Source organism: Myxocyprinus asiaticus, chromosome 26 (assembly GCF_019703515.2).
Source record: "Myxocyprinus asiaticus isolate MX2 ecotype Aquarium Trade chromosome 26, UBuf_Myxa_2, whole genome shotgun sequence".
Taxonomy (NCBI): Eukaryota; Metazoa; Chordata; class Actinopteri; order Cypriniformes; family Catostomidae; genus Myxocyprinus; species Myxocyprinus asiaticus.
The window spans coordinates 24,683,718-24,703,472 of NC_059369.1; the positions used below are offsets into that span (position 1 = coordinate 24,683,718).

The 19,755-nt window shown below is 37.6% G+C and overlaps 2 protein-coding genes across 4 annotated transcripts in view; both read right to left on the reverse strand.

Moving 5' to 3' along the window:
- nrn1la (neuritin 1-like a) overlaps nt 1-12,931 on the reverse strand; it is a 30,866-nt gene extending 17,935 nt beyond the window's left edge. Inside the window, exon 1 of the mRNA XM_051656639.1 lies at nt 12,689-12,931. Coding sequence (XP_051512599.1) covers nt 12,689-12,743 — 55 coding nt within the window. The 5' untranslated portion in view covers nt 12,744-12,931. The remainder of the gene's footprint in view (nt 1-12,688) is intronic.
- A 465-nt stretch (nt 12,932-13,396) lies between these two features.
- The window catches only part of LOC127416848 (enhancer of mRNA-decapping protein 4), a 38,106-nt gene continuing 31,747 nt past the window's right edge, over nt 13,397-19,755 (reverse strand). For all 3 annotated transcript variants that reach the window (XM_051656418.1, XM_051656419.1, XM_051656420.1), the window contains one exon: nt 13,397-15,625. In XM_051656418.1, the coding sequence (XP_051512378.1) occupies nt 15,442-15,625 (184 nt within the window). In that variant the 3' untranslated portion in view covers nt 13,397-15,441. The remainder of the gene's footprint in view (nt 15,626-19,755) is intronic.

Consider the following 19,755-nt stretch of genomic DNA (forward strand, 5'->3'; position numbering starts at 1 on the left):
TGCAGAGATTCACGCGCACATCCCTAGTTAACACGATCCCCAGTTGATCCATAACATCGGTACTGCGTACCGCTGCATACCGCCCCACTTCAAGCACTACCCACACCTATCCTATTGCTCAGAAGATATGGATTTAACCACTGGAGTTGTATGGATTACTTTTATGCTGCCTTTATGTCCTTTTTTGAACTTTCTGAGTTTTGACCAATTTTTTAGAAGGTTTAAAAGGCAGAAATGTGAAGCTTATAATAAAAAAATAAAATACTTACATTCATTCTTCTGTATAAACTGTTATTATTTGAGCTGTTATGTTGATAAAAAATAGTTGTTTTAACAGTTGTTTTAGGGTTTAAAGCATTACGTTGTCCTGGCAACCAAGTTGTAAAATTTAATATAACTTAATTTTATCACACTAAAATCATGTAAACACATATTGCTTACATCTTATGGCTATACTATTGAAACAATGAGTATTTTAATGTTTACATATTGGCCCCCTTCACTTCCACTGTAAGTGCCTCACTGTAACACAGATTTTTGCTTTTTTTTTAAGAAAAGGAGGGGCAAGTCAAAATGTATCTTTATGGTAATCAACATTATGCCACAAATGCTGTTGATTGAGCTAACTTGTATCGAACCTGGAATATTCCTTTATCAAAAGAGGGCAAATGCATGCACATTCAACACTTTTTAACAGGTGCCAGATCAAAGTGAAAGAAAGAAAAAACACATAAAAAATATAAATGTACTTACATTTTCACATAAAAAATATTTTAATCAATTAAAGGGAATAGTATAAAAGTGTGTGGAGTCTGCGGACCTCATTTTCATATATATTTTGGTCAAAGGAATGTTTTGAAATCCCTATGAAGAAAACGAATGGAAAAATACTTCCCAAACCCAATGTTGCTGAAAATGTGGACACACGCTGTCCACTTTTTCATATCACTTTGACCATGTAAAACACTCATGCATGCCTGTCCAATAACTGCAGCCACTCTTTGATTTTTTACTATGGTGGGCCAGAGGTGCACAACACAACTAAATTAGCAAAGCAAATAAACACAACAGAAATAAGCCTCAACCCAACTAAATTAAGCCTCAGCACAAATAAATTAAGCCACAACACAACTGAAAAGCCACAGCAAAGGAAATAAGCCACAACACAACAAAATTAAGCCACCACACAATAGAAAAACCACAGCACAAAATGTTTTGCCACAACACAATGGAAAAACCACAGCACAATGGAAATAAGTCACAACAAAATTAACCTAGAACAAAATGAAAATTAAGCCACTGCACAACAAAGTTAAGGCACAGCACAATGGAAATAAGCCACAACACAACTAAATTAAGCCACACCACAAATAAATTCAGCTACAGCACATGAAATGAACCCACAACAAAACATCATTAAGCCACATCACGCTTACGTCACGTGACAGGCTGCGTGTACTCGGTCGTCTCATAAGCGAGAGCGATCGGAAGTAAACAATTATAGTGAAAAGGACTTAAATATTGGTCTATTTGTCACCCATCATATCATTTTAGAAGACATTTATTTAACCACTGGAATCGTATGGATTACTTTTACTATGACTGTCTGTGCTTTTTTGAGCTTTACAGTGCTGATCACCATCCACTTGCATAGTATGGACCTACAGAGCTGAGATATTATTCTAAAAATCTTTGTTTGTGGTCTGCTGAAGAAAGAAAGTCATACACATCTGGAATGGCATGAGGGTGAGTAAATGACGAGAGAATTTAAATTTTTTGGTGAACTATCCCTTTAAGTCATGTGGCAGTCTGACTCAATGCAAGCGAGATTATGAGGCTGCTCGGAAAAAGTAGAGAGCTGCTCACAAGAGAAGTTCCCCCCACCAACACGTCATAAAAGAAGTTCCCTGGTCATGTGAAATGGGTTTCCAAACAGAAGAGACTCCATGTATGCTAGAAATGTCCATTTGAAAATAAATTGATTTTATACCTTTGGAAATGTTGATAAAGTTATGTGAAATAACATTAATCATGGAAACCCAACCAGTTAGCATTGTCCAGAGCAGTGGTTCTCAACCTTTTTGACTCCAAAGCCCCACATTGTCGGAGAAAATATTCAAAGGCCCCCCAAGTAGGCTGTTAGATATTTATAAGTTATATCAATTATAAGATATTTCCTTAAAACTTGTGATTCCAGAAATGTCTAGAACTGTATATTCTTCATAAAAATCAAGCTGTTGAAGGGAGTTATTACATTTTTAGCATTTTCAGTAAGTTGAATTTTAATAATTATATAAAAATTATATAATCTATCATATTTTAAATAAGAGATCTTGAGGCCCCCCTGGAAGTGTGCTGAGGCCCCCTAGTGGGTCCTGACCCCCTGGTTGAGAACCACTGGTCCCGAGCACTTCATATGTGTGTGTGTGTGTATATACATACATATATATATATATATATATATATATATATATATATATATATATATATATATATATATATATATATATATATATTTTTTTTTTTTTTTTTTTTTTTCTGATCATTTCGTTGTGTTGTGGCTTTTCCATTGTGTTGTGTTCTGACTTATTGTGGCATCTTATTTGTTTGCTTTGCTAATTTGGTTGTGTTGTGCACCCCTGGGCCACCGTATTTCCCCCCTCTGTGTACTCTTACTGTTGAGAAATTAGGCAACTTTGGAAACTAGAACCCACGAGTTTAAAATTGATCTAAAACGTAGTTCGTACTTTTGAATGGTTGTTCTGGCAGTGAAAGAGGCAGCAAGGCTAAATATAAAAAGCTCCATACTAAGGTCTATCCAAGCCAGTGAATCATATTTTTCAATGATACTCACCAGGAAGCAGACAGAACACGCATTTTATTTTTCAATCGGCAATGCTGTTCTCTCCCTTTGAAGTAGGGCACAAAATAATTGGTAACCACTTGGAATTGGCATATAATTTTGACAATGGCAGAAAAAGCAATTATGTTATTAAACAGAATCACTGCAGGGAACAAACAAAATCTAATGAGAGCAGAATGGTTTATTATGATCAAAGATAAATATTTAAAAATGACAAGCAGGATCATTAGAACTGACGATAGGTGTAAATGTCAGAGTTAGCAAACACTCTAGAGCTTGATCCAGTGGCTAACAATATTAAATTCTGAGTTTGAGAATCGATCTTATGCTTTTCCTGTCTATAGTATTTAAGTGTGATTTCCACTAAGCAATATACACTACTGGTCAAAAGTTTTGAAACACTTGACTGAAATGTTTCTCATGATCTTAAAAATCTTTTGAACTGAAGGCGTATGCTTAAATGTTTGAAATTAGTTTTGTAGACAAAAATATAATTGTGCCACCATATTCATTTATTTCATTATAAAACTAAAATTTTAATTTAAAACAAAAAAGTTTTGCAATTGATGACTTGGACCAAATAATAAAGAAAAGCAGCCAATAAGTGCCCAACATAGATGGGAACTCCTTCAATACTGTTTAAAAAGCACCCCAGGGTGATACCTCAAGAAGCTGGTTGAGAAAATGTCAAGAGTCAAGGGTGACTACTTTGAAGATGCTAAAATATAACACAGTTTTGATTTATTTTGGATTTTGTTTAGTGACAACATAATTCCCATAGTTCCATTTATGTTATTCCATAGTTTTGATGACTTTACTATTATTCTAAAATGTGAAGAAAAAAAAAATTATATATATATATATATATATACTATATATGAGTGTTGAACAGTAGTGTAAGTATCATAAAATTAAATCAAAGCCAAAACATCCTGATTAGTGTTCATTCCTGCATTACAACTACTACTAAATTAAAAACTACATGAGCTCTTTTTACTGGTAACTAATGTAAAATGAAAAAGTGATTTTTGCAATTAGTTAATTAATTGCAATTAGAACTTATATACATTCATTCTTAAAAGTAAACTACAAATAGGGAAATATTGGTGGAACTCACAGCTATAATGGCAAACATCTCTTGCTTTAATCAGCAGAGCTTCTGACATACAGTATGCCTGAATACCCATTGGAAATTCTGCTTAGTCTTATATCTTATGACTTATTAGTAATACTAATGTGATTTGGATTACACAGCATGTACAGAGAATGGACTAGATTCAATATAAGGACTTTTTGGAGGGCCCAGACCTGGACAGAAGTATCTAGCTAACCATCTTACATTATTTATAACCAAAACTTAACAGGGGAATCCACCGTGCAAAACCACAAAAGATTCATGGCATTAAATAATTTATATAGAGTTATGTAAGGCAGTACATAAAACAACGGTGTGAACAGGTCTCCTGTGCATTGAATGAACAGGTGTTACTTTTTGTGATCTCTATAACTAGAGGTGGCTTATTGTGTTGTCACAATCTCTACTCACTTGGCAAAAAAATGAAAAAGTGGTCCGTCAAGTCTTGTGTTTTAAAATACTGTTATTCTTCAGCAGGGCAGTGAATCAAAAAGTCACCTTAAATGGGGTTCAACAGACTATTGGGGAACTCAAACTGGTGGAGACTCTATTTTGGGTAGATAGTTCTCTCATCACAAGCAGTGTCAGAGGAACACAGACTCCCTGGAAATAGATTCTGTTCTACAGTGGTGACAGAATTGGAGCTTTAATGCTGTATAGTCTGGCAACTGGGCTGTGTTAAAGAAAAGTAGCACTCAGACCTCTCAGTTCAGGCTTCACGTGCAAAACCAAGATGTCTCTCAATATACTGTAGCCTACTCCTGTTGCAAACATGAATGTCCTCTTCCCTACCCTTTGTCTATTACTCGGCCTTGAGACTGTTGACCCTAGCTATGGTGCGATTTAAGCCATGTTAACACCATTTTCCATCCACCAAATAAATGAGCTTTCTGCTAAGATCAATAGAGGTTCTTCTCATCCCCTCTGATGGAGAGTAAATGCGAGGTTCATTGCACTGGACACTAACACAGTGACCCGGTCCTGCTCTAATGAGTTTTTATCGACTGCAACATTTAAGTTCCCAGCTGTAACTTATCAGGGTTAGTGCATGCTTCCAGGCATTTGGAGTTTGGTTTTCTTCCAATTGTGGCATTCTTCTCTGAGAAGGCTGCAGCATCTCTTCTCTTCTCTTCTCTTTCTCTTCTCTTCTCTTCTCAGACCATATTATTCTGTTCTCAACTAAACTTTCCCTTGTTCTGCATATTGCTTTTCCCATTATTCACATATTTTTCATGGTACTCCCCTATCTTCAGATCATCTCTGTCAAAGTATCTAAGCTTGTCACATAAAGGCGGAAATTACCCCCCCAAAAAAAAAGAAAAAAAAAAAACACGGTCTGTTCAACTGGTTCAAAAGGTTTGCAATTGAGGTAGCAGTCAGTCAGCCGTGATCAAACAAACCTGACAGCCATAATAATCTTTTCTCATGTACACCTCCAAAACCACACTGAATCAGAAAAGACCAACCTAAATGATTGTTTTGTCCCTTTCACTTACATGGCTGATGTCTCAATTATGAATAAATAGCAACAGCTAGACAAAGCTGACTTAAATATCAAAACACTGTATATACCAAATAAAAAAATTCTGCCACCATTTACTTGCCCACATGTTGTTCTAAACCTGTATGATTCTCTTTTGTTCATGGAGATGTTAGGCAGTATGTCAGTCTTAGTCACCATTCACTTTCATTGCATCTTTTTTCCTTACAAACAATGAAGGTGAATGGTGACTGAGGCTGTTATTTTGCTTATCATCTACTTTTTTGTTCCAAGAAAGAACATCATACAAGTTTGGAACAACATAAGTATGAGTAAATGACGGCAGAATTTCCATTTTTGGGTGAACTACCCCTTTAGTTTGGAGAGTGCACTTCATCTCTTATAGCTAGAGAAGGATAAAGTAAACTAAAATTCTGTTTTTATTCGGACAATATGATGTTCATTAATAATAACTAAGCAAGGATAATGATGTGCCCGCACAAAGGTAGCATAAGTACACACGCCCTTGTGTGTATTAGACAGATTCACTTAAGTTAGTCATAAGCAGTGTAGGCCGTTTGAAAGTGTGCCAGAATTTGGAGTTGATTTATTTAAGTGTTTCTTCTCAAAGTCTTTTTGGCTGTGAAACGTTCAGAAAAGGTGATGACCATATTTGGCAGCACATTTAGCCTTAGTATGCCCTAAGGGTTCCAATGAGTCTTTTACCTCCGATGCAAATAAAGCCCACACAGTATTTACCACCTGGGATATGGACTGCAGTGACCTTGAATATTCGTTTAAAAACACCAATGTTCCCTATTCACTGTAGAGTCTGTGTCCAATTCAGCTCCCTTTAATTACCCTGCAAGCTGTGTCACTCTCTTTCCCTCTGCTCTTTTTCTCTCTCAGGCAGACTCTTTAACCACAATGCACACAAACACTCACACCGCTGATTCACTCAGGATTAATTTGTTCTAAAGGACACAAATTCCTGTTAATTCAATAGAAGTCACTTTTCTCATGAATGTGTCAGGAAGGGGTGGGGAGTCAAAGGGATGTCATGCCTCAGGTGCAGGTTTATTTTACAGTGCTTATTTTGGGGATCAGCCATTTACCGCATCTATAACTAAAGAGCAGACAGTGAGAAATCACTCAGACAAGATTGATTAGTGTGTGTGGGTATGTGCTCAGTGATTGAACAACAAATGATGACTGAAACACCTCAGAAGTTGCACCACACACTCTACCTAAAACTTGTTAAAAAAAAGAATATGGGGGAAAGATTTTGGACAGTTCATACAGTATGTAAACATCATTCTATAGGTCTGTCCTGGATTTAAGCTTTTGTATCAGTCTTCAAACTGTTTATTTGGAATGTGACATGGAGAATAACATGTGAATGGCAAAACCACAAACACTTTTGATCATAAACTGTTGATCAAAATCATAAACTGTTTCAAAAAACAAACATTAGATAGGTATGGAGTGGATATGTTTATGATACACTTGGCAGTAAACATTAGTGTCCTAGTTTTCAAGGAGTCTTAAAAGTATCTGTACAGAACACGCTGTACAAAAGTCATGCCTGCTTCTTTCAATGCAGCAAACTGTCTGCATTCAAAAATCTGAAAATGAAAGTGAGGTGGGGAGAGAAGAAAAGAGCAAAAGATTAAGAGGGTTTTCTACCCTTAAACTAAAAAATAAAATATTCAATTTAAACGAAATCTAAAATTCTCACCACCCACTGTGAGGTATTAATACATAAGAAAGTTCAGGAACCGCTTATGACTACAACTTAAGAAAGATCTTTTTCATATGACATTAAACAAGAATTAATTAATTTTGTTTTTGTTTTTGTACACTCAATAACACATGGGGACAACGGTTTAAGCTAAAAAGAAGTGCTTTGTTCTTAAAAGGGTCATAACATGAGGAACCAAATTTTCCTTGATCTTTTAACATATAAGAGGTCATTGTCCTATAAAAACATACTGTAAGTTTCAGAACTCAAAACTTCCTCCTCACTGCAAAAAGAGAATTTGTTGAAACCAAGCTGCCAAAACGACTCGTTCTCTACTTCCTTCACACTGTAATGTCACATTGTGGTAGACATTTGCATCTGACCACCTCCACAACAACACATCAACACCTGCTTTACCTTATCACTTCCGTAGCCCCACTCAGTAGCGGTGAGCAGTGAGATGGCAAGAGAAGAGAGCAGGTCAGTCAAGAGCAGAGAGCCAATCAGAACAGTGGATGTTTACTGTCCAGTCTTAAAGAAGCAGCACCAAAACCGAGTGTTTCTGACAGAGGGTCAGAATGAGGGTGGAAAATTATCATGTTTTACAAATATATGACAAATAAACTTTGTACAAAAAAACTTTACGGATATTAAAAGTTAACCTTAAGGAACATAGTAAAAAAAAAAAAAAAAAAAAAAAAAAAAAATGGCATGTCATGACCCCTTTACAGCATTATTTATACCACTGAAAAGCAATATGTTAGTTCAGGAAGGGGAAATGTGGCCAATGAACGTTGAGAATTGTATGTGAAAGTCAATGTCCTGTATTCATGTGAGGTATTTGTTTCTGTTCATTTTTTAGCTTTTTGCATCTTTACTAACAGACAAGAAAAGTGGAGACAGGAAATTATAGCATGAAAAGGGAGGAATAGGATTGGGAAATAGTGACACAAGCCAGACTCAAACTCAAATCATCTGCATGAGCATCAAAGTGCAAAAAAAACAGCATTACTGTGATTCTCACAAACCCTGACTTGTTTGATACCTTCTCTGCTGCTTACCTCGTTTGAAATCATCTCAGTTAGAAAAATACTCCAGCTCCTCACCAGTCATCCTGCCCCCTCAACCCCATCCCTTCCCTCTGATCTTCTGTCTTCCTTTCTTCTGCTGTCAGCATACCCATGTCTAGTGAAGTTGTCCTATCACACTTTAAGATAGACCACATATCCTCAATACTCCAAGAACCTGACTTAGACTCAGAAAAGTAGAAACTTCCTGCTAGTGTCTCTCCTCCCTCTCATGCCTAAAGCCTTGGAATGTTGGGCATTCTTACCAATTATAACCGATTTGACTCCTGTCCCTTAAATTCATGGGTCCTCTATCCCCTGGCTCAATGAGTAGGGTATATCATAGAGGTCCTTTTTGGGCCCTCTCTGGGCATCAAACCTGTGACCTTTGTGACCGTGTCCATCCTCATTGATGGAGGATGGATCTACACTATCTACTCCAGATCTCATAAAGAACTCACATGATTCACTTGTACTTGCTCTACAAGTACTCTGTGATTTTTGTCTCAACTGATCTGTACAGATAGCAACTAAGCACATCCTTGTATAGAAGCAATGTGATAAGGGTGCTATTAGGGGTTTGTTCTTGGCTTTTGTGGCCTTTAACATCTTGCACTATTTATTCTCTGCTCCTCGCATTTATTGTAAGTTACTTTGGGAAGAAACAATCTACTAAGAACATAAATGTGAATGTAGAATTTGAGAAAATAGGGCAATGCTTACTGCAATGCCCTGAGTTAATAAATTCTTTGATAAAAATTTAAGTGAGTGTATTGCAGGCTAATGATCGTTTTTGATGGCATGGACAGCCTGGCATATACAGTGCATTCAGAAAGTATTCAGACCCACTTTTTTTTTTACATCAATTTATACTCCATACCCCATAATGAAAAAGCAAAAACCAGATTTTTGATAACTTTGCAAATTTATTGAAAAGTAAAAACAGAAATCTCACAATGACATAAGTATTCAGACCCTTTGCTATGACACTTGAAATTTAGCTCAGGTGCATCCCATTTCTCTGGATCATCTTTGAGATGTTTCTACACTTTGATTGGAGTCCACCTGTGGCAAATTCAATTGATTGGACATGATTTGGAAAGGCACACACCTGTCTATATAAGGTCTCACAGCTGAAAATGCATATCAGAGCAAAAACCAAGCCATGTCAAAGGAACTGCCTGCAGAGCTCAGAATTGTGTTGAGGCACAGATCTGGGGAAGGCTACAAATTTTTTTTTTTGGCTGCATTGAAGGTTCCCAAGAGCACAGTGGCCTCCATAATTCTTAAATGGAAGAAGTTTGGAACAACCAGGACTCTTCTTAGAGCTGGCTGCCTGGCCAAACTGAGCAACTGGGGGAGAAGGGCCTTAGAAAGAGAGGTGACCAAGAACCCAATGGCCACTCTGGCTGAGCTCCAGAGATCATGTGTGGAGATGGGAGAATCTTGCAGAAGGACAACCATTACTACAACACTCCACCAATCTGGGCTTCATGGCAGAGTGGCCAGACGGAAGCCTCCCCTCAAAAACAAAAACTTAAAGGACTCTCAGACAGTGAGAAACAAGATTCTCTGGTCTGATGAAATGAAGATTGAACTGTTGGGCCTCAATTCCAAGCGTCATATCTGGAGGAAACCAGGCACTGCTCATCACCTGTGCAATACCATCCCAACGGTGAAGTATGGTGGGGGTAGCATCATGCTGTGGGGGTGTTTTTCAGCAGCAGGGACTGGGGAACTGGTCAGGGTTGAAGGAAAGCTTAATGCAGCAAAATACAGAGATATTAATAAATTTTCAAAGTTATCAAAAATCTGGTTTTTGCTTTGCCATTATTGTGTATGGAGTGTAGATTAATGTGAAAATTAATTTAAAACATTTTAGCATTAGGCTGCAACATACAAAATGTGAAAAAAATGAAGGGGTCTGAATACTTTCTGAATGCACTGTAAATGTGTAGAGCTATATCATACGTGAAAAGTTAGCTCAGATTTTGTGGCATTACAAGTGAATGATAAATGGGGTGGCTTGGCAGGAGCAATGGCACAGCAACAGTGTATGAATGTAAAGAAGCTGAGGTGCACCTGTGGGGATGCAGGTTAAAGTCCTGTATGATCTTTTGCAATAGACATACAGTATATTCCATCGTGACTGAAATAGAATACATAAATAAACTATATACAGTTACAAATTAAAATTCTGAGGACAAACTAATAATGAAAGTGACATTATTTTTTATTATATTTCAAAAATAAGTAAAATGACCAATAATATTGCATACTTTGTCCCACTGAAATGCTCATTCTACAGTACGGCATTGATTTTGAGTTGGATGCAAATGTAAATTTACTGATATTAACAACAGTAAGGTTATCTATGACATCTATGAAACGTTAACACCTAATTTATGTGGCTAATTTATTCTGACAGTTGTAACTCTCCTTTCATCAGGTTTTTATTGATTCAAATTCAGTCATCTCTTGGAAAGTCCGAAGGCAAACAAAACCAGTTATCATTTCTTTCATTAAAATAATATTTTAGCCTATTTTTTTTTTTTTAGGATTTAGGCATTTCTATTTTATCTTTAAAAAATCAAGTGTAATTTGCCCTTATGAAAAGTTATCTTTGTTAATTATCGCTGTCCTTTTCCGCCGTTTTGCGGCCCTCTTCAGCCAGTCGTGGCCCGTTTGGCAAAACACGGCAGCCCATTTCATCTTATCGCCGCCTGTTTCGCGGCCAGCCCACAGGAAAAGTCCTAGTTCTCCCTATGGCTAGTCCGCCCCTGAATCCAGATACTTCAGATGACCGCGGTACAAATGTGCACCAACCCGTATGATGGAGAACTTGTATATTCTAAATAAGTGTGTTTATGCAATGAGGAACTTGACGATAGATTTTATTAATATGACTCATAAAGCCCCCCCCCCCCCCCATTTGTGGCCTAATGCCCCCCTCTCAACTAATTTTCTCTCAGCGCCACCTTGCATCATTTGAACGCCCCCTGGGGGGCGGTACTACCCCAGTTGAGAACCCCTGGGTTATATGAATATTATTCATTGTGGTATAATTTTGACTACCACAAAAATTAATTTCAATTTATCCTTTAAAATAAATAAGTAAATCTTGGTTAGAGTGAAGCACCAACAATGGAAGTGACCTTTTTTACAAAGTTCTTTTGTAAAAAAGTACTTACATTAATTCTTCTGTTAAAACTTGCATATTATTTGAGCTGTGGTGTTGTCTAAATCGCCGTTTTTGCAGCAGACTACTAAATTACTGGGATTACAAGGTTTAAAGTTTGTCGTCATGGCGAAGAAGTTGTAAAATCAGATAGACTATAACTTTACACAGAAAAGGTTATTAAACGATTTCATCACAGTAAAATGATGTTAGCAAAAGTTGACATGCATATTGTTTACTTTTTGTGGCTATACTTTTTAAACAGAGTATCTCAACCTTTACGGACTGGCCCCATTCAATTCTATTGTACGTGCCTCACTGTAACCCACATTTTTGCTTTATTTTTAAAGAAATGGAGTGACGAGTCCAAATTAATTTTTGTGGTAATCAACATTATGCCTCAAATGCTGTCGACTGAGCTTCACTTGTATTGAACCACTGTTCCTTTAAATACAGTTTCCTCCCTCGGACCTCTATAACTAATAACGTCTTGTTCGGTAAAATGGGTAAAAGAGGTTACTCTCCGGAGAGAAAAGCTGTGAGGGAGAGAGCAGATGCAAGGTTGCTCCTATCGTTCTGTTTTTCCACACACTGACTAAATCCTGGGGGGAAATAAAGTAACATCAACATTTGCTTTCACTCCAAAGAAACAGAGAAACGTCAACGGTGATCATTCAGAGCTTGTACTCTGCTGCACTTTGGACACATCTATACTTACATACACACACCGTATATCCACTCGTCTTTACATTTCGGAACCAGTATGTTTCATTATCTTCTATTTGACTCTTTTTGTCTCGTTTAAAAAGGGAACACAGCCCGTGACATTAAGCGTGAGTAACATACATGTAATCCGATAATATCTAGCGCGGATTAATCGCAGCCTGAATAAAACTGTAAATGCAGCGATGTCACTCATGTCCATGCTGGTGTGTAAAAGGGCCGTTCACAACGCACAGTCCTGTCTCGAAAAGCACTTTTAAAAGTTGACGTCCTTTTTCCAGGCTCGGCGTCTAAAAAAACGCTGTTAAACTGCTGGACGTGGTGCAAAGGTCAAAGACGTATTTACGTAGAAAAAAGTAGTCTACATATCGCCACAAAGCCGTGTTCGTTGTGAACAACCCCTCAAACCATCGTAAGTCTTTGAGGATCATTCATGTTTTTGCCTTCGACACTACAGAAAAGCATTTGAAACGATTTAACAAATGTATTGGGTCAACTTACGCAAATGTAGAGCAACAGGCAAAATGAGACAGGCGTTGCAGAGGATAAGGGTCATCCTGGACGTATCCCAGTGAACAGAAACTGATGATAGTAATGATGTGAGTATTAGCCCTCCGTTCGTTTAATCGAAACTCGCAGCATCCGCTCGCATCGCGCTAGATCGGTGAGTGATCCACTAGTGCGCGCTTCTTGTAGTAAAGGAGGAGGCGGCTGCGGAGAGAGTGCTGCTCAACCGAGATTTGATTGAAACAGAAAACTTTTCATTCTCCTCATACATTACTACGTTCTTCTCTACATACACGGGTTAAACTTTCCTTAATACGTCATTAAAAACATTACATAATGATAACATCAGTAGCTCTCCTACATTCAAATAGAATATATTGTTCAGCTGCATGACATTTCTAAATACTTGAATGTATATCAAGTAATGGTTTGTAAAGCATATAATATTAATTAAACAATAAAGTCGAATAATAGGGTCTATACTAGACTTGACACATGATGCATATGGCTATATTAGTGTTTTTCCCACAATACAACTACTGTTTTCTGCTGAAGGCATATTTTCATTATTTTTTTTTCCATACATAGCAAGACAGATATACTTATTAGTATGATGGATACTTAATAGTATTAAAGTATGTCTGGGGAATAAAATACCCACATAGTCTCTTAACAGAACACTGAACAACGTCTTTTTTTTTTCTTTCTTTTTTTTATTCCAAAACATCTAGGATGAAAGCAATGTGTAAAATGTACAACATATTTTGCAAACACAAAAGAAAAGACACAATGGAAAAATAAAAGTGGGGTTTTGTTCTTGTAAAAACAGGTTAAATGTAACTCACCAGTAGCATGCAGGCATGCTGGAGTTTAATATTTCCTTATTAGCGCCTCAGAATAACCCTTAATTACAGAGCAGTCTCATGTCAGTTGCAGAGCATTTCTTACAAATGAGAATGAAGCAAAAAGAGGACATATTGCCATAACTTTGTAAAAATGTTCTAATGAGCCACACTGACTGCTGCAAATGGCCATGGATATAATACTCACACAGCTCTAAAAATAAAGATGGCAGGGGAACGAATGTTTTAACACAAACACAATCAACAGGGACTGCACTTCATCACAAAAGTCTTGTGAAACTTAAAGAAACTGAACAGCCGAAAAAATAACCTCAGATCACACATTGCTTTACAGCACTTTTAACAAAATGTTTCAGTAACAACCCTGTCCATTCCTAACTTTTTTTCTTGCTTTAGTGAAAAATAAAATTTCTTTAGAGAGGCCACCTACTATTCAGCACATAATTGTGTCTGTACTACCAAGCAGGAGCTGAGGACAGATTTCCAGTATCTGATACACATTAGTCTAAGGCACTTTCTTTTCTGTTCTTTCTCCATCTGAGGGCATGACCATATAGAACCCTCTTAATGAATAACAAGTGTTGGCAATCTCAGCCTAAATCAAATACAATCAACTGACTAGAAGAGAGCAGAACATGGGCATTCAACTAGTTTCAGCCGGTTCACCTTCAATTATTTGAGAATAGAAAACAAAGAACAGTTTCACAAAGACAGCATTATTCTTATTATTTTAAAAGAAAAACCTAGTTGCATTCACTGTAGTGTAATTTCACAGAAATACTGAAAATCACAGAAGCAGCATATCAAATTAGAAAGAAGATACATAAATGCCTGCACTCTAGAGACTAATGGACGTACTGCGACCTACAAACAGCCAAGTAATTCAAGGCTGCTTTTGAAGAAACTCTCAATAACTAAATGTTGTTGGCATTCCTTGTTAATATAATAAGTCCTTTTAGATGTTTTACAGAACACGGTTAACTGAAAAACATGGTATCAATTGAGTGGGCTGATTGAGCAATAGTTCAAAAGCTGAACTTAAAACTTTCACCAGAACAAAAACACTAGCTGTGACCTTGACTTGAGTCCTTATAGCATTACCTTTTCCAACCATGATAAAAAAAATAAAAAATCAAAACAAACTCAACAAAAATTCAGGGGACATGTCTGATACACCACTTGACATGAAAAGGCAGCAAGTCTGCCAAATAATTATGTTTCTTTCAGTAAATTGCTGGGTGAGATAAGGATAAGTGGCCTAATGTAACCTTTAACAAGAAACAGGTAAATGTTCATAAGGCGATGATAATGTCTCCGTGTCTGCAGCGTTTGACAGCATTTCAGCTTGAAAAACTGAAAGGAAAAAAGCAAAGCAGCCAGAACTATGGACAATCCATTTAACAGAAACTGAGTTTTCACATTATAGTTTTATTCTCCACAGACTTGTTCCTGCTGTGTCAAGGATGAAAGCAAAAAATGATGTCGTCGTGATCTCCTGGTATAGTACGCCACCATGAAAATACCCTTATCCCATCCTGCATTAATATTGATACCGCATACAAACTGAGGATTAATCTTTCACTTGTTCAGAAAAATGAAATCAAAATTCCACACAAGATGGAATACACAATAGTCAGTCTGAAAGAAGGGAGGACAGGATGAGGAGATGTAGTCCAAGTCAATATACATCAAATTTAAAGTCTTTAAGTCTGGACTACAACTCCCAATAGTACTGCAGAAAGAGCCAATAAGATGCAGAGTATAGATAAAGCAACTGAAATGCAAGGTTAAGTGAGGTCATGGTCATACATGAGACTGCAAAACAATGACTGAGGGATTGTGAAGACGACAGCTGTGAGATTAGGAGGGGATCAGTGCAGAGCACTAGTGGTTGACCAGGCCCTGCATCATCATCATGAGGCGCCGTGCACGCTTGCTCAGGGGGCTGTGGGCGTCCTGTTGCAAGAAGTGGAGGAGCTTCTGTCGTACCTGGGACAGCACTGCCGACATGTGATCTCTGGTGATTGGATCTCCATGGTCCAGATTCATCACAGCATCCTCCAGATAGCTGTACATGAATAAATATGTATAGATAGAGAGATATATAGATAGATGAGACAGAGATAGTGATATATAGAGTAGATATATATATATATATTATATATATATAGAGAGAGAGAGAGAGAGAGAGAGAGAAAATATATAAATATAAAACAAATGCACTGGATTACATGGAGTGGCTTGAAGCCACTGTTAAATAACTGCAAACATCATCACTACCGTCATACAATCATCTGCGTCATGAAGCAGCAAATATTCTCACTTCCCAGACAGTTTTGATTCAACCAGATGCACAGTTTAGATCATTTATTCTATCAAAGTCTTTTGTACAAAGACCAAATTCCTTTAATCTCTCCTCTTTAGTACACCAGTTTGCTTTGAAGTCAAATCTCATTACAATTGGAAACACTATGCACAGGGACAGATCTCTAATGATGTATTAATATTAAATGCGTAAGCACCAGGGACCTGGGCTGTAGTATATGAAAAATATACAAAACCATATCTCTGGCCAGCCCAGCCAATTTTGTAGGTTTCCTTTCAGTCAAGCCAGTGTTTTTTGACAGCTGTCCTAACAGAACATGTTTGTTGTTTCTTTAAGCTATTTCAGGATAAAGCATTTTTTTTTGTCTTCCCTCCAGGCTGCTTGGGCTTTATAAGGTCCAGCAAGGATTAGTAAAACACCACCTGTCTGAAAAACTATCTGGGAAATCTCTCCATCTGCCTTTAAAATGAAGAGGCATTGCAGTATGATACCACCAGAGAACTGAGCTGCATGTTATACAGAGGTCATCTTAACTACCTTAAAAGCGATCATTAAGTTTAAAGCTCCCGATTAAAAATAGAAATGTATTACAATGACCTTAATATCCCCAGAACTGTGCTGTGCAGTCCTGTCCAGATGGCTAAGCTTTGATGCCTCATATCAGTTTGCTCTATTTTCACATGTCGGCCCTGTTCCAATACATTTAAGCCCACAGCGTGGTAATCTCAACATGGATCTACTGGCCCTGAGAGACATCAGTAGAAGATATGAAGCCATGGTCTGAGGTTATGTTGATATAATTTAACTATTTCAAGTTGTAATGACAGCCAACAACTGCATAAGTTGAGTCTGAACTATTTGTTTTACTCCCAACCAACACATAAAATGTTTTTTTCTCCATCTGGATCACTTGTTTCGGCTTATGGAGACTGGAACCAGAAAACAGTCCAGCGACAATCAAAAATCACCATGTTGCCGCCCAGTGGATAGAATTTAACTAATATGCAGTCACAGGTGTTGATACTATCCGCTAGTTTTTCAATGGTTTTAAATGTCTAATTCAATCAGAATTTAGAGTTAGAGGAACTATTGATTTTATAATATTACAGTTTTTAGTCTTTTGTTTTTATCTAAAATGTTTCAGAAACATGTTTTTGCACTGATGCCAGATGTATTCATTTGTTGTGATTAAACACAATATTTTGCACAAGTTGCAAAGTAATCAGTTTCTTCTGATTTCTGTTTAGTCATCAAATTTTAGTAATTTATTTGCACGAAGAAATTGTTACTAAACCTTTTTCGGGACACTGTATTTTAAAGATAATTTTGTAAAAATCCAAATAACTTTACTGATCTTTATTGTAAAGGGTTTAAACAATGTTTTCCATGCTTGTTCAATGAACCATAAACAATTAATGAACATGAACCTGTGGAACGGTCGTAAAGACACTAACAACTTACAGAGGCAATTATGGTCACAATTAAAAAATAAACTTAGGACACTAAAGAGACCTTTCTACTGACTCTGAAAAACACCAAAAGACAGATGCCCAAGGTCCCTGCTCACCTGCGTGAACATGCCTTAGGCATGCTGCATGGAGACATGAGGACTGCAGATGTGGCCAGGGCAATAAATTGCAATGTCCATACTGTGAGACGCCTAAGACAGCACTACAAGGAGACAGGAAGGACAGCCGATTGTCCTCGCAGTGGCAGACCACATGTAACAACACCTGCGCAGGATCTGTACATCCGAATATCACACCTGCGGGACAGGTACAGGATGACAACAACAACTGCCCTAGTTACACCAGGAATGCACAATCCCTCCATCAATGCTCAGACTGTCTGCAATAGGCTGAGAGAGGCTGGACTGAGGGCTTGTAGGCCTGTTGTAAGGCAGGTCCTTACCAGACATCACCAGCAACAACATCGCCTATGGGCACAAACCCACCTTCGCTGGACCAGACAGGACTGGCAAAAAGTGCTCTTCACTGACGAGTCGCGGTTTTGTCTCACCAGGGGCAATGGTCAGACTCGCGTTTATTGTCGAAGGAATGAACGTTACACCGAGGCCTGTACTCTGGAGCGGGATCGATTTGGAGGTAGAGGGTCCATCATGGTCTGGGGCGGTGTGTAACAGCATCATTGGACTGAGCTTGTTGTCATTGCAGGCAATCTCAACGCTGTGCGTTACAGGGAAGACATCCTCCTCCCTCATGTGGTACCCTTCCTGCAGGCTCATCCTGACAATGCCACCAGCCATACTGCTCGTTCTGTGTGTGTCAGTGTTCTGCCATGGCCAGCGAAGAGCTTGGATCTCAATCCCATTGAGCATGTCTGGGACCTGTTAGATCGGAGGGTGAGGGCTAGGGCCATTCCCCCCAGAAATGTCCGGGAACTTGCAAGTGCCTTGGTGGAAGAGTGGGGTAACATCTCACAGCAAGAACTGGCAAATCCGGTGCAGTCCATAAGGAGGAGATGCACTGCAGTACTTAATGCAGCTGGTGGCCACACCAGATACTGACTTTTACTTTTGATTTTTGGCACCCTCAAGAAACAAATCGGGCAAACGGGAAAATTTATCAGCCGATGCCAATAATTAAGTCACTACAAAGGTCGACCACTACGAAAGAAAAAATTATTTGTAGGGTGTTAAATTGTTATGGGATTACCCATAAATAAACATAACATGTTCATTTAATTTATTATGATTATTATTATTTATTGTTATCTAATTTATATCGATCACATATATTAAACTAGATATGTTTGAAGCCATCTAAAATGCTAGTGTATCTGTAGCTAGTATATCCCTAAGTTGCCAAAATGTACTTTTAGCAGATGTGCATTTAAAATGTATAGCCTCTTTTTGAGGAAAACGGATCAAATATATTGATGACTTGATATCCAATTTAATGCTCTCTAGTCTCTAGAACGAGTCCCTTCTAAGGATGCTCCGATCAGGTTTTTGACAGCTGATACCAATTTCACCTTTTATCAGGATCTCTGTCATAACTGGCTATAATGTACTGTAAGCTTTCTGCACTATTGTCACCATTAATTGAATTTTCCTCTTCCCAGTAATATCACTTTGCCTAGTTTTTTCTGACCAAAAACACAAGTTTAAAAGGCTTATTAAAAAGCTTTTTTAAATAAGACTTTAAAACAAGTATAGGCTAACAAAATATTCTCTACATTAAGATAGATAGCCCTATAAAAAACGAAGCTTAGAGTCAAACTGAAGACAAACTGATAACCCATCAGTGCAATTCAACTTAATGTGACATTTTTGGTTATTGATTCATAGTCATTATTTCATATAATTACTATTATTCCTTATTTTATTTCAATTTTATTTTTGCATATAAATGTTTTTTTTTGCCCATTAATACATGGTATTATATTTAATTCATGGTATCTTAATATTGTATAAAATAATTATTATATTTATAAATTCCATCCCTGCCTTTTCATTTAGTTGGACGATTGTATTAATAATTCATTTTTCACTTGTTGCTCTTTGAACTTTAATGAAGGGAACATGTGCTCTCTCATGAGGGCAAGAGATGAAAGGAAAGCGGAGAAATAGCGCATGCTTCTGGACTCTACAGGTGCTAGTTTTGTTAATGCCGTTTAATCCGGAGATAATTAGTAAAGATGTTTCAATTACACCACATTATTACTGAGATGCCTATGACTGGCGGAGACAGAGAAGCTGCTGCCATGAATGATAATAAGGACCGTTTCACAGCTCGCATTGTTTTCCCTTTGCCTCGTCACGTGTGAAACGCCACATTAGCATTACAGTACACAAACTTCTCATATTCGCCATACCTCTCCCACTGCATCGTTCTTAATTGCTGAATCAA